This window comes from Zonotrichia leucophrys, chromosome 29 (genome assembly GCF_028769735.1).
Source record: "Zonotrichia leucophrys gambelii isolate GWCS_2022_RI chromosome 29, RI_Zleu_2.0, whole genome shotgun sequence".
NCBI lineage: Eukaryota > Metazoa > Chordata > Aves > Passeriformes > Passerellidae > Zonotrichia > Zonotrichia leucophrys.
Genome location: NC_088198.1, coordinates 897293 through 909814, shown reverse-complemented (window position 1 = coordinate 909814; position 12522 = coordinate 897293). Strand labels below are relative to the sequence as shown.

General features: G+C 64.8%; 2 protein-coding genes across 2 annotated transcripts; one reads left to right on the top strand and one right to left on the bottom strand.

The window, feature by feature from the left end:
• Positions 1–76: 76 nt before the first annotated feature.
• EEF1AKMT3 (EEF1A lysine methyltransferase 3) lies at positions 77–2166 on the bottom strand. Its single transcript, XM_064734628.1, has 3 exons — positions 1861–2166; positions 1233–1344; positions 77–732 (listed from the first exon to the last, which is right to left on the bottom strand). The coding sequence occupies exons 1-3, from the start codon at positions 2164–2166 to the stop codon at positions 95–97; spliced, it is 1056 nt and encodes a 351-aa protein (XP_064590698.1). The 3' UTR covers positions 77–94.
• A 2735-nt stretch (positions 2167–4901) lies between these two features.
• On the top strand, positions 4902–11993 carry METTL1 (methyltransferase 1, tRNA methylguanosine). The gene is made up of 6 exons (XM_064734877.1): positions 4902–5037; positions 5366–5496; positions 7025–7209; positions 9275–9388; positions 10979–11080; positions 11833–11993. The coding sequence occupies exons 1-6, from the start codon at positions 4931–4933 to the stop codon at positions 11944–11946; spliced, it is 753 nt and encodes a 250-aa protein (XP_064590947.1). The 5' UTR covers positions 4902–4930; the 3' UTR covers positions 11947–11993.
• The last annotated feature ends 529 nt before the right edge of the window (positions 11994–12522 follow it).

The following is a 12522-nucleotide window of genomic DNA, read 5'->3' as shown; positions in this document are numbered from 1 at the left end:
CCTCACAGACCCCCTCCGGCCTGTCCCCTTCCCCAAACCCCCTCCAGCCCTCCCAAATCACACACAACACCTGAACTGCGACCCTCGGCACCATTTAATCCCCAGTAAGGGACCCCAGCCCGGGCCTGTCCCGCTCCGAGGTTCCATCCCACGGTGTGAGGGACCCCAGCCCGGGCTTTCCCTGCTCCAAGGCTCCGTCCCGCGGTGTGAGGGACCCCAGCCCGGGCCCGCTCCGCTCCAGGGCTCCGTCCCGCGGTGTGAGGGACCCCAGCCCGGGCCTGTCCCGCTCCGGGGCTCCGTCCCGCGGTGTGAGGGAGCCCAGCCCGGGGCTGTCCCGCTCCGGGGCTCCGTCCCGCGGGGTGACCGCGTAGATCTCGATGTCCCGCTCGGGCTCCCGCCGCAGCAGCCGCACCCCGAAGAAAGGCGGCAGCAGCTGCCGGAAGAAGCGGGCGGCCCCGGCCTCGCCGCCGCGCAGGCGGGCGCTGAGCAGCGCCTGGGCCGGCGGCACCAGCAGGTGCCGGAGGGTGCTCAGCAGCGGGGCGAAGGAGCGGGGGTCGTACACGATGTCGGAGCCCAGGATGAGGTGGAATTTGGGAGGGAAGCGGCGCTGGTCGCGGCCCCAGCGCAGCGCCCGCACCCGCGGCCCCGCCGCGCTCCCCGGGAAGTTGAGCCGCGCGTTCTCCCGGAGCTGCGGCAGCGCCGGCGGCCGGTCCGTGAGCGTCACCTCGGCCCCTGCGGGGCAGCGCGGCCGTCAGCGGGGCACACACCCCCGGTGACCCCTCAGAGACCAGTTAACAGTGAGTCAGCGGGTGGGTCACCCCTGGGACCCCCACCCCAAAATCACAGTAAAACCCCTGAGCCAGAGTGAGGAACACCCCCTTGGAACGCCATCCCAAAATCCCAGTAAAACCCCCTGAGCCACAGAGAGGAAAAAACCCTCGGAGCTCCCACCCCAAAACCCCCCTACATCCCAACAATCCCCGAGGCAGAGTGAGAAACACCCCCACTGGATCTCCCCAAACCCTCCCTGACCCCAACAGACCCCAAATCCAAGAGGGGGAGAGGGGTAACCACCCATGGCCCCACCAGATCCCAATAAGCCCCAGGGCTGCTCACACCAGTTTCCAGTTCTGTACTGGGGGGGAGAATGGGGATCCCACCCAGCCCAGGTGCCCCCCACAGGTGTCCCCACCCTTTCCCCAGGTGTCCCCCCACCCACGGTGCCCCCGTACCCAGCATGGCAGCGAAGATGCCCACGATGCCGGTACCGGCGCCCAGCTCCAGCACCCGCCGCCCCGCCAGCTCCAGGTTCTGCTCGCCCAGGAAGCGGCACAGGGACAGGGCCTGGGGGGCACAGAGGGGACACTGGGGGGACCCGGCCCATGGGAGAGCCCCCGAAACCCAAAGCCCCCCAAGCGCTGCTTCTTGTGCCCCCAGGGTCCTCCCGGTTCTCCCACGGCCACCCGGTGCCCCCCGGAGTGGCCACCACGGTCCGGGATGCCCAGGACCCCTCACCCCCGGTCAGGGTGCCCGTTCCCGGTGTCCCCTCCGGTGTTCCCCGTTCCCCCCATGACTCGGTAGCCCCTTCCCAATCACTCATCCCTCCCAGTGCCCACCACGATGTCACTCCCGGTACCCCCGTACTCTCGGAGTCCCTCATTGCCCATCCCTCCTGCCACCCCCGGCATGTCGCGTGTGTCCCCTCCGCCACCCCATCACTCCCGGTACGCCCGGGATGTCACCTCCCCCCTCCCGGTGTCCCCGACAGCCCCGTACCCGCGGGCTCCCCCGGCTTTCCCATCACCCGCTGTCACCCGGGATGTCACCCACAGCCCCGGGATATCCCCCGGTGCCGCTCACCGCCTCCCAGACGGCCCCGGCGAGCCCGAGCCGCGGCCCGTGGTGCTCCGCGATGTGCAGGACGCGCCCGCACAGCCGGAACCGGCGCCGCTCCGGGAAGGACTCGGCGAAGAGCTCGGGGTCCCGGGGGAACACGGCCCGCAGCGCCGCTTCTGCTTCCTCTTCTTGCTCCTCTTCCTCTTCCTCTTCCTCTTCCTCTTCCTCTTCCTCTTCCTCTTCCTCTTCCTCTTCCTCTTCCTCTTCCTCTTCCTCTTCCTCCCCCTCCCGCTCCCCCCCGGTCCCCACGTGGCACCCGGGCGCCGCCATCCTGGAAAGGGGCGGGGATGGGTCGAGCCCCCGAATCTGATTGGTCGATCCAATTAAGCCACGCCCCTCCGCGGCTGATAGGGCTCCGCCCACGGCGCGCGCTCTGTCCCGGTCCCCGCGGTCCCGGGGTGGGTTCGGTGTCCCCCGGTGCCACCGCACGGGTGTCACAGTCCTGTCCCCAGTACCATTGTGCGAGTGTCACACACCCGTCCCCGGTGCCACCGTGCGGAGTGTCACAGTTCTGTCCCTGGTGCCACCGTGCGGGTGTCACGTACCCGCCCCCGATGTCACCGCTCGGGTGTCACAGTCCCACCCCCGGTGCCACCGTGCGGAATGTCACACACCTGTCCCCAGTGCCACCGGGCGGGTCTCACAGTCCCGTCCCTGGTGCCACTGACAGGAGTGTCACAGACCCGTCCCGGTGTCACCGTGCAGGTGTCACGGACCCGTCCCCAGTGCCATCGTGCAGGTGTCACATACTCGTCCCCGGTGCCACCTGAGCCGGGCTCCCTGAGCTCTCGGTGAGCGGGGGGTGGGGGGTGTCATGTTCTGTCCTTACGAACGGAGTTCGTGATGGTTCGTGGATTGATCTGAGTGCAAAAAGAACTGACATGGTACAAGGGGGTTTGCAATGATAATCAAAACAAATGCACCTTTATTGAATGACCACAGCAAAATGCGATAGAGGGGTTAAGGGAGAGAAAAAGATAGAGAAAGAAAGAGAAAAAGAAAAAAGAGACGGGGGGGGGATATAGCTACCAAACGTAGAGACGAAGTCCTTTGGTCCAATCCAGCCGAGGATCTGCCTGTTCCCTCAGGGACATCTCAAAATCTCCACCTAACTCAGAGGTTTTTATTATGATAACTCTATTGGAAATTGTGAGGGGAGGGGAAACAGATGCAATAAGGAATAGATGTAACAGGTAGTCCATGTTCTCAACAGTAAATGAAATCCATTGTTTTTGTGGTCCAGTGGTCACAACCTGCAGGCAAACATCTCTCTTTGGTCGGCTTTGTCCCCCACACACCTCCCCGGGCTGGGGGTTTCAGTCCCAGTCCTCGGAAGGAGCAGAGGGGCCTTTTCACATGGGGGTTTCAGTCCCAGTCCTTGATGGAGAGGCTCCTTACATCCCAGTCTGTCTGTCCCGGTGGTTGTAAAACAGGTGAGGGTCTTCTGTGGGAGACCACCTGAACTCAGGAGAAGCCCAGCCATGGCGAGAGGTGGGACAGCTCCCAAGGCTGTTGTTACACACAGGGCACTGTGCCCCCTTCTTTGGGCTCAGTGTAGCACACAGCGAACAACACCTGTGGAAACAACACCTGAGCACTGCGCTCTCAGGTGTCGGGCACACGACTTTCCCCTACAGGATCATCAGATAGAGGGGGTCTTGTTTCCTCGGTGGTCTCCCCAATGCCGATCGTGAGGCAGGTGAGGGATATTTCGGACAGACTCTCACAGGGGGTGACCCCGGGGTAATGAACAACCCGCCCGACCCCTCCGTGTCCCCTCCGTGTCCCCCCGGGACCCCCCGCGCAGCCGCGTCACCGCCTGCGTCACCGGGTTAATGTGGCACGGGGGACACCGGGGGGGCGGCGCTGGGGCAGAGCGACCCGGGGGGGGCACAGGGACCGGGAGGGTCAGAGTGACCCGGGGGGGGTCACAGGGACCCGGGGGATGACAAGGACCCGGGGGGTCACAGCGACCTGGGGGGTCACAGAGACCGGGAGGGTCACAGGGACCAGGGGAGGTGACAGCGATCGGGGGGGTCACAGAGACCGGGGGGTCACAGGGACATGAGGGGTGTCACCGGGACTGGGGGGGGTCACAGGGGCTCGGGGGGGGTCACAGGGACAGGGGGAGTCACAGGGACGGGAAGGGATCACAGGGACCCGGGGGGGTCCCAGCGCTGGAGGAGGGGTCGGCCCGCCCGTCCCGCCGTGCCCCGGCCCGGGACCCCCGGCCAGAGCAGTTCCGGGCAGCCCCGGAGGGACCGGCCTGGACGGCAAGGGACGGGAGGGGAATGGACCAGACGGGAAGGGACCGGCCGGGAAGGGCCGGGCAACTCCGGCCCCACATTGCTCAACCCCCCCCCGACACCCCCGGGGGTTCCCAGAACTCGCCCCCGGTCTGGCCGCAGCCGAATTCCCCAAACGGCCCCGAGCGGGAAGAGCCCGAGGAGGGGGGGGACTGGGAGCACTGGGGGGACTGGGGGGATGCTGGGGGGCACCACGGGGCGCTGGAAGTGCTGGGACCACTGTGAGGAACTGGGAGCACTGGGGAGGGGCACTGGGGGGACGGGGGGAACTGGGGAGGGCGCTGGGAGCACTGGGGGTACTGGGGGGCAGTGGGCATACTGGGGGCACTGGGAGCACTGGGAGCGCTGGGGGGAGCAGTGTGAGCACTGGGAGCACTGGGGAGAGGCAGTGTGAGCACTGGGGGGGCACTGGGAACGCTGGTTGTACTGGGAGCACTGGGGGGGCACTGAGAGCAACGAGGGGACTGGGAGCACTGGGGGGGCAGTGTGGGCGTCTAGGGGCACTAGAAGCACTGGGAGCACTGGTTGTACTGGGAGCACTGGGAGGGCACTGGAGGGGCACTGGAAGCACTGGGGGAGCACTGGTTATACTGGTTATACTGGTTGTACTGGGCCGCCAGGGGGCGCTGTCACCTCCAGACCGGGCTCGCCCCTCAGACATGTCGCACGTGACGTCACAATCCCGCGCCGCTCCGTGACGTCACTGAAACGCGCCGCGCGCTGCCGGCATGGCGGCGGCCGAGGAGAAGGAGGAGGAGGCGGCGGTGCCGCCACAGAAACGCTTCTACCGCCAGCGCGCGCACTCGAACCCGCTGGCCGACCACACCCTGTGCTAGTGAGTGCGGGGACCCCCGGGAACCCCCCCGGAACCTCCCCCGGTAACGCCCGCACCGGGTCCCGGGACCGCCCCAGAGCCCGCGGCGGGATCCTCCAGCCCGGGACCTCCGTGATGGCCCCGCCGGTCACCTGGCCGCCCCCAGGAGCGCCGGGCTGGATCCCCCTCCTTCCACATCCCCGCCCTTGTGTCGCCTCCTGTTCCCGGGCAGTGCCAGCCCCGGTGCCCGTTCCGGTTCCCGGGCAGTCTCGGTTCCCCGGTGCCCGTTCCGGTTCCCGGGCAGTCACGGTCCCGGTTCCCGGCAGTGACGGTGCCCCGGTGCCCGCAGCCCGTCCCGCCCTCAGGACATGGACTGGGCCTCGCTGTTCCCGAGTTTTTTCCCACCCGAGGCCCCTCCCGGGACCCCCCCGGCCCGCGTGGAGTTCGCAGATGTGGGGTGCGGCTACGGGGGGCTGCTCGGTGAGACCGGGGGGCACTGGGGTGGGCACGGGGGGCATCGGGGGCTGCTCGGTGAGCCCGGGCACCGGGGGGCACTGTGGATGGGCACGAGGGACTGCGGGTGGGCAGTCTGGGGGTTTGGGGGGCTGCTGGGTGAGCGCGGGGGCTTCGGGTGGGCACGGGGATTGCGGGTGAGGGGGCACCGGGGATCAGCATGGGGGGGTCTGAGGGTGATCCCGGGAGCTGGGGGTGGGCACGGGGTGTTGCGGTTGAAGGGGCACCGGGGGTGAGCACTGGAGGTCTCAGGGTGGGCACAGGAGCAAGGGGTGAGGGGGCACCAAGGGCTGGGAGGGGCACGGGGGGACTGGGGGGGTTGTGGGTGAGGGGGCACCCACGGGAGTGGGCACGGGGGTACGGAGGGCTGGGATTGAGCATGAGGGGCTGGGGGTGAGCGTGGGGGGTTTTGAGGGTGGGCACGGGGCATGGGGGTGAGCATGGCAGCAGGGGTGGGGGGCACCAGGGGCTGGGGGTGAGCATGAGGGCACCGGGGGTGTGCACGGGGGTTGTGGGTGAGGGGGCACCCACGGGAGTGGGCACGGGGGGGCTGCTGGGTGAGGCTGGGGGCATGGGGGCCTGCTGGGTGGGCATGAGCATTGGGGGGTGGGCACGGGGCATGGGGGGCTGCGGGTGAGCACGGGGGCAGAGGGGTGAGGGGCACGGGGGGCACGGCAGGGCCGGGGGAGCTCTGCCCCGGGGCTCTCTCTCTACCCCGGCTCTTTCTCTCTCTCCCTCTCCTCGGTGTTCTCCCGGTGCTGTCTGTCTGTCTGTCTGTCTCTCTCAGGGCGCTCTCTGTCTGTCTGTCTCTCTCAGGGTGCTCTCTGTCTGTCTGTCTGTCTGTCTGTCTCAGGGTGCTGTCTGTCTGTCTGTCTGTCTGTCTGTCTGTCTGTCTGTCTCTCTCAGGGTGCTCTCTGTCTGTCTGTCTGTCTGTCTCTCTCAGGGTGCTCTCTGTCTGTCTGTCTGTCTGTCTGTCTCTCTCAGGGTGCTCTCTGTCTCTCTGTCTGTCTCTCTCACTGTGGCTCTCCCTCTCTGACCAGGTTTTTCTCTCTCCCCCTCTCTCTCCCGCCCCCAGTGGCTCTCTCGGAGCTGTTCCCGATCTCTCTCTCTCACACCGGATTTTTCTCTCTCTCTCTCCCTTTCTGACCCGGTTTCTCTCCCTCCCGGTCTCTCTCTCCCCGGGTTTTTGTCTCTCTCTTTCCCTCTCTCCCTGGTCTCTCTCTCTCTCTGACCGCGTTTCTCCCTCTCTCCCGCTCCCCGTGGCTCTCTCGGAGCTGTTCCCGATCTCTCCCTCTCTCTCTGACCGCGTTTCTCCCTCTCTGCCGCCCCCAGTGGCTCTCTCGGAGCTGTTCCCTGGTGTCTCTCTCCCTCTCTCTCCCTTTCTGACCCGGTTTCTCTCCCTCCCGGTCTCTCTCTCTCCCCGGGTTTTTGTCTCTCTCTTTCCCTCTCTCCCTGGTCTCTCTCTGACCGTGTTTCTCCCTCTCTGCGCCCCCAGTGGCTCTCTCGGAGCTCTTTCCCCGCTCCCTGGCGCTGGGGTTGGAGCTCCGGGCCAAGGTGGCCGCGTTCACCCGCGCCAGGATCCGGGCGCTGCGGGCGGCGCAGCCCGGCCGCTTCGGCAACGTGGCGTGTGTGAGGGGCAACGCCATGAAACACCTGCCCCACTTCTTCCTGCGGGGCCAGGTGGGTGCTGGGGGGCTCAGAACACACCGTGCTGGGGTTCCTGTGTGCTCTGAACCCACAGACCCAACAGTGCTGGGGTTCCTGTGTGCTCTGAACCCACAGACCCAACAGTGCTGGGGTTCCTGTGTGCTCTGAACCCACCCTGAGAGCCCCCAAACCCACAGCACCTCCAGCCGTCCCTGGGGTTCCTGTGTGCTCTGAACCCACAAACCAACAATCCTGGGGTTCCTGTGTGCTCTGAACCCACCCCAAGAGCCCCAAACCCCCAACAGTGCTGGGATTTCTGTCCTCTGAACCCACCCTGAGAGACCCCAAATCCCCTAAACAGTCCCTGGAATTTCTGTGTGCTCTGACCCACCCCAAGAGCCCACAACCCAACAATGCTGGGATTTCTGTGTGCTCTGAACCCACCTGAGAGACCCCAAACCCACAGCAACCCCAAACACTGCTGGAAATTTCTGTGTGCTCTGACCCCACCCCAAGAGCCCCAAACCCGACAGTCCTGGGAATTTCTGTCTTCTGAACCCACCCTGGGAGCCACAAACCCAAAAGTCCTTGGGATTTCTGTCCTCTGACCTGCCCTGAGAGACCCCAAACCCAACTGTCCCTGGGATTTCTGTGTCCTCTGAACCCACCCTGGGAGCCACAAACCTCCTGAACAGTCCCTGGAATTTCTGTGTGCTCTGACCCACCCTGAGACCCCCCCCCAAAACTCACAGGATGCCCCCCAAACACTGCAGGAAATTTCTGTGTCCTCTGACCCCACCCCAAGAGCCCAAACCCAAAAGTCCTTGGGATTTCTGTGCTCTGACCTGCCCTGAGAGACCCCAAACCCAACAATCCTGGGATTTCTGTGTGTTCTGAGACCCCCAAAAACCCACAGCAACCCCCAAACTCTCCCTGAATCCACCCCGAGACCCCCCCCAAAACCCACTGAGGGTTATGGGGTGGTACTGGGATTTTTTGGGGTGATACTGGGGGTTGTGGGGTGGCACTGGAGGTGGCACTGGAGGTTATAGGGTGACTCTGGGAGTTGTGGGGTGGCACTGGGGGTTTAAGGGGGCACTGGAGGTGGCACTGGGGATTATGGGGTGACACTGGAGGTTTTGGTGTGGCACTGTGGTATGGCACTGAGGGATTTGGGGTGGTGACACTGGAGGTTATAGGGTGGCACTGGGGGATTTGGGGTGGCATTGGGGGCTTTTGGGGTGACACTGGGGGGTTTGGATGGCACTGGAGGTTATAGGGTGGCACTGGGGGTTGTGGGGTGGCACTGGGGGTTTAAGGGGGCACTGGAGGTGGCACTGGGGATTATGGGGTGACACTGGAGGTTTTGGTGTGGCACTGGGGGATTTGGGGTGGCACTGGGAGTTGTGGGGTGGCACTGGGGGTTTAAGGGGGCACTGGAGTGGCACTGGGGATTATGGGGTGACACTGGAGGTTATAGGGTGGCACTGGGAGTTGTGGGGTGGCACTGGGAGTTGTGGGGTGGCACTGGGGGATTTGGGGTGGCACTGGGTGTTGTGGGTGGCACTGGGGGTTGTAGGGTGGCATGGAGTTGTGGGTGGCACTGGGGGCTTTTGGGGTGGCACTGGGGATTTGGGATGGCATTGGAGATTATAGGGTGATACTGGGTGTTGGGTAGCACTGGAGGTGGCACTGGGGATTATTGGGGTGGCACTGGAGGTTATAGGGTGGCACTGGGGGATGTGGGGTGGCACTGGGGTTGTAGGGTGGCGCTGGGGTTGTAGGGTGGCGCTGGGGGTTGTAGGGTGGCACTGGAGGTGGAACTGGGGATTATGGGGTGACACTGGAGGTTATAGGGTGGCACTGGGGATTGTAGGGTGGCACTGGGGGGTTTTGGATGGCACTGGAAGTTATAGGGTGGCACTGGGGCACAGATCCTCCACAAAACCCCCTGAGCCCCCCTTGGGACCCCCTCAGGACCCCCCCTCCCCGTTCCCCTGCGCTCACTGGGGGGTTTGGGGGTTTGGGGGGTTTGGGGGGCAGTGCCAGGGGTGCTGCCCCCCCCCTGACGCTGCCCCCCCCATTGGTGCCCCCCCAGCTCTCCAAGCTGTTTTTCCTCTTCCCTGACCCCCATTTCAAACGCACCAAGCACAAGTGGAGAATCATCAGCCCGGCCATGCTGGCAGAGTACGGCTTCGTGCTGCGCCCTGGGGTGAGCCCAAAACCCTGAGACACCCCCAAAACCCCTGGGACCCCCAAAACCCCTTAGACACCCTCTAAAACTCCTGAGACCCCCTGAAACCCCAAACCTGGCTGAGACCCCCTGAGACCCCCCTGAGACCCCCTGAGACCCCTCTAAAACCACCTGAGACCCCCAAAATCCCCTGAGACACCCTGAGACCCCAAACCTGGCTGAGACCCTCCTGAAACCCCCCTGACCCCCCACAAATCTCCTGAAACCTCCTGAGACCCTCTGAAATCCCTCAAGACCCCCTGAGACCCCCAGAACCTCCTGAAACCCCCTGAGCCCCCTGAAAACCCCAAAAACCCCTGGGCCCCTCTGAGCCCCCAACTCTGAGCCCCCCAAAACCTCCTGAGCCCCCCTGAAACCCCCAAAACCCCTGAGACCCCTCCCCAAAACCCCCTAAAAGCCCTGGGTCCCTCTGAGACCCCAACCTTGAGACCCCCCTGAACCTCCTGAAACCCTCTGACCCCCCCGAGCCCCCCAAAACCCCTGAGCCCCCTCCCAGAACCACCCCAAAACCCTCTGAAAACCTCCTGAGCCCCCCAAAACCCCTCCGGTGTCCCTGATCCTGGAGCCCCCCCAGGGCCCAGGGGGGATATTGGGGTGTCACTGTGCCTTTGGGGTGCCAGGGCCGGGTGCACAGGGGGATTTTGGGGTTCACTCTGGTTTTTGGGGTGCAGGGCCTGGTGTACCCGGTGTTTTTGGGGTGTCATGCTGTTTTTGGTGTACATTCTGGTTTTGGGGTACACTGTGTTTTTGGGGTGCAGTGCCTGGTGTACACGGTGTTTTTGGGGTACACTGTGGTTTTGGGGTCCCCAGGGCCTGGTGTACCCGGTGTTTTTGGGGTACACTGTATTTTTGGGGTGCAGGGCCTGGTGTACCCGATGTTTTTGGGGTGTCACAGTGGTTTTTGGGGTGCCCAGGGCCTGGTGTACACGGTGTTTTTGGGGTACACTGTATTTTCGGGGTGCAGGGCCTGGTGTGCCAGGTGGTTTTGGGGTGTCACTGTGGTTTTTGGGGTACACTCTGGTTTTTGGGGTACCCAGGGCCTGGTGCACACAGTGTTTGGTTTTGGGGGACACTCTGGTTTTTGGGGTGCAATGCCTGGTGTACACGGTGGTTTTGGGGTACATTGTGGTTTTTGGGATACATTATGGTTTTCGGGGTGCAGGGCCTGGTGTACCTGGTGTTTTTGGGGTACATTCTGGTTTTGGTGTACACGGTGTTTTTGGGGTACACGGTGGTTTTGGTGTGCATTCTGGTTTTGGTGTACACTGTGTTTTTGGGGTACACCATGGTTTTGGGGTCCCCAGGGCCTGGTGTACCCTGTGGTTTTTGGGGTACATTGTGGTTTTCGGGGTGCAATGCCTGGTGTACATGGTGTTTTTGGGGTACACTGTGGTTTTTGGGGTACATTGTGGTTTTCGGGGTGCAATGCCTGGTGTACACGGTGTTTTTGGGGTACATTGTGGTTTTGGGGTCCCCAGGGCCTGGTGTACACGGTGTTTTTGGGGTACACTGTGGTTTTGGGGTACACTGTGGTTTTGGGGTGCCCAGGGCCTGGTGTACACGGTGACGGACGTGCCCGAGCTGCACCAGTGGATGCTGCAGCATTTTGGGGAGCACCCCCTGTTCGAGCCCGTGCCCCCCGCCCAGCTGGTGAGGGCAGCTGGGGAAACTGGGGGGGACTGGGGGGAATTGGGGGGCACTGGAGGAACTCGGGAACTGGGGGGGAATTGGGGGGCACTGGGGGAACTGGGGAGGATTTGGGGGAACTGGGAGAACTGAACTGGGGGACCTGGAAGGAACTCGGGGCACTGGGGGATGGGGGGTGCTGGGGGGGCACTGGGGAAATGGAGGAATTGGGGGGCACTGGGGGAACTGGGAGAACTGAACTGGGAGGCCTTGGGGGAATGGGGTACACTGGGAGAAATTGGGGGGCACTGGGGACACTGAACTGGGGGGCACTTGGGGAAGCTGGGGGTACTGGAGGAGCTGGGGGCACCGGGGGAACTGAACTGGGGGGCACTGGGGGGAATTGGGGGGCACTGGGGGCACTGAACTGGGGGGCACTGGGGCAATTGGGAGGAATTAGGGGAACTGGGGGCACTGGGAGGAACTGGGGGAAATTGGGGGAACTGAACTGGGGGGCACTGAACTGGGAGACAGTGGGAGAACTGGAGGGACCTGAGGTGTCGCTGGGGGTGGCATGGGGGTTGTGGGGTGGCACTGGAGATTACGGGGTGGCACAGGGAATTTTGGGGTGGCACTGGAGGTTATCGGGTGCCATGGGGGCACAGCGGGCACTCACACAGGGGCAGTGTGGGGCTCACTGGGGAGGTACCCGGTGTCCCTGACCCTGTCCCTCTGTCCCCCCGCTGTCCCCTCGCTGTCCGTCTGTCCGTGTCCAGGCCGCGGACCCGCTGCTGCCGCTGCTGCCGGCGGTGACCGAGGAGGGGCAGCGGGCGCAGCGGGCCGGGCGCCCCCCCAGCACCGCCGTGTTCCGCCGCCGCCCCGACCCGTGACCCCCCCCGCGCCCCCTCCCCGTTTTGTAATAAAGTCACAAAATGTCCCCAAGGCTGCTCGGGGCGGGGGAGGGGTCCCGGTGCCGGGAACGGGGCGTGGCGCCGGTTGCTGCCTCAGTTTCCCCATCGCAGAAAGCCCCGGGATGGCGGTGCCGCCCCCCCCCCCCCCGCCCCCGCGCACACCGGGGGCTTCCCGGGGGTTCCCGGTGAGGCCGGGCGGGAATTACCGGGACTGGGGGAGGGGGAGGCGTGAGTGCCCCCCCGGGACCGGACTGGTGTTACTGGGGATACTGGTGGGACTGGGAGCGGGGGGCACCGGGCGGGTCCCTTGCACCGGCGGGAACCGGCACCCCCAAAACATCCCGGGGTGTCACCGGGGGGGTTCTGGGGGTGTCACCGGGGTTTTGGGCTGCCAGGGATGTCCCTGGGGCACGCCAGGGGTGTCACCTGGTGGGGTTTGGGGTGCCGGCCGTGTCACCGGGGGGATTTTGGAGTTCTGGGGGTGTCACCGAGAGGGTTTGGGGGTGTCGCTGGCCGAGTTTGGGGTGCCAGGGGCATCAGCTGGGGGTGCTGGGG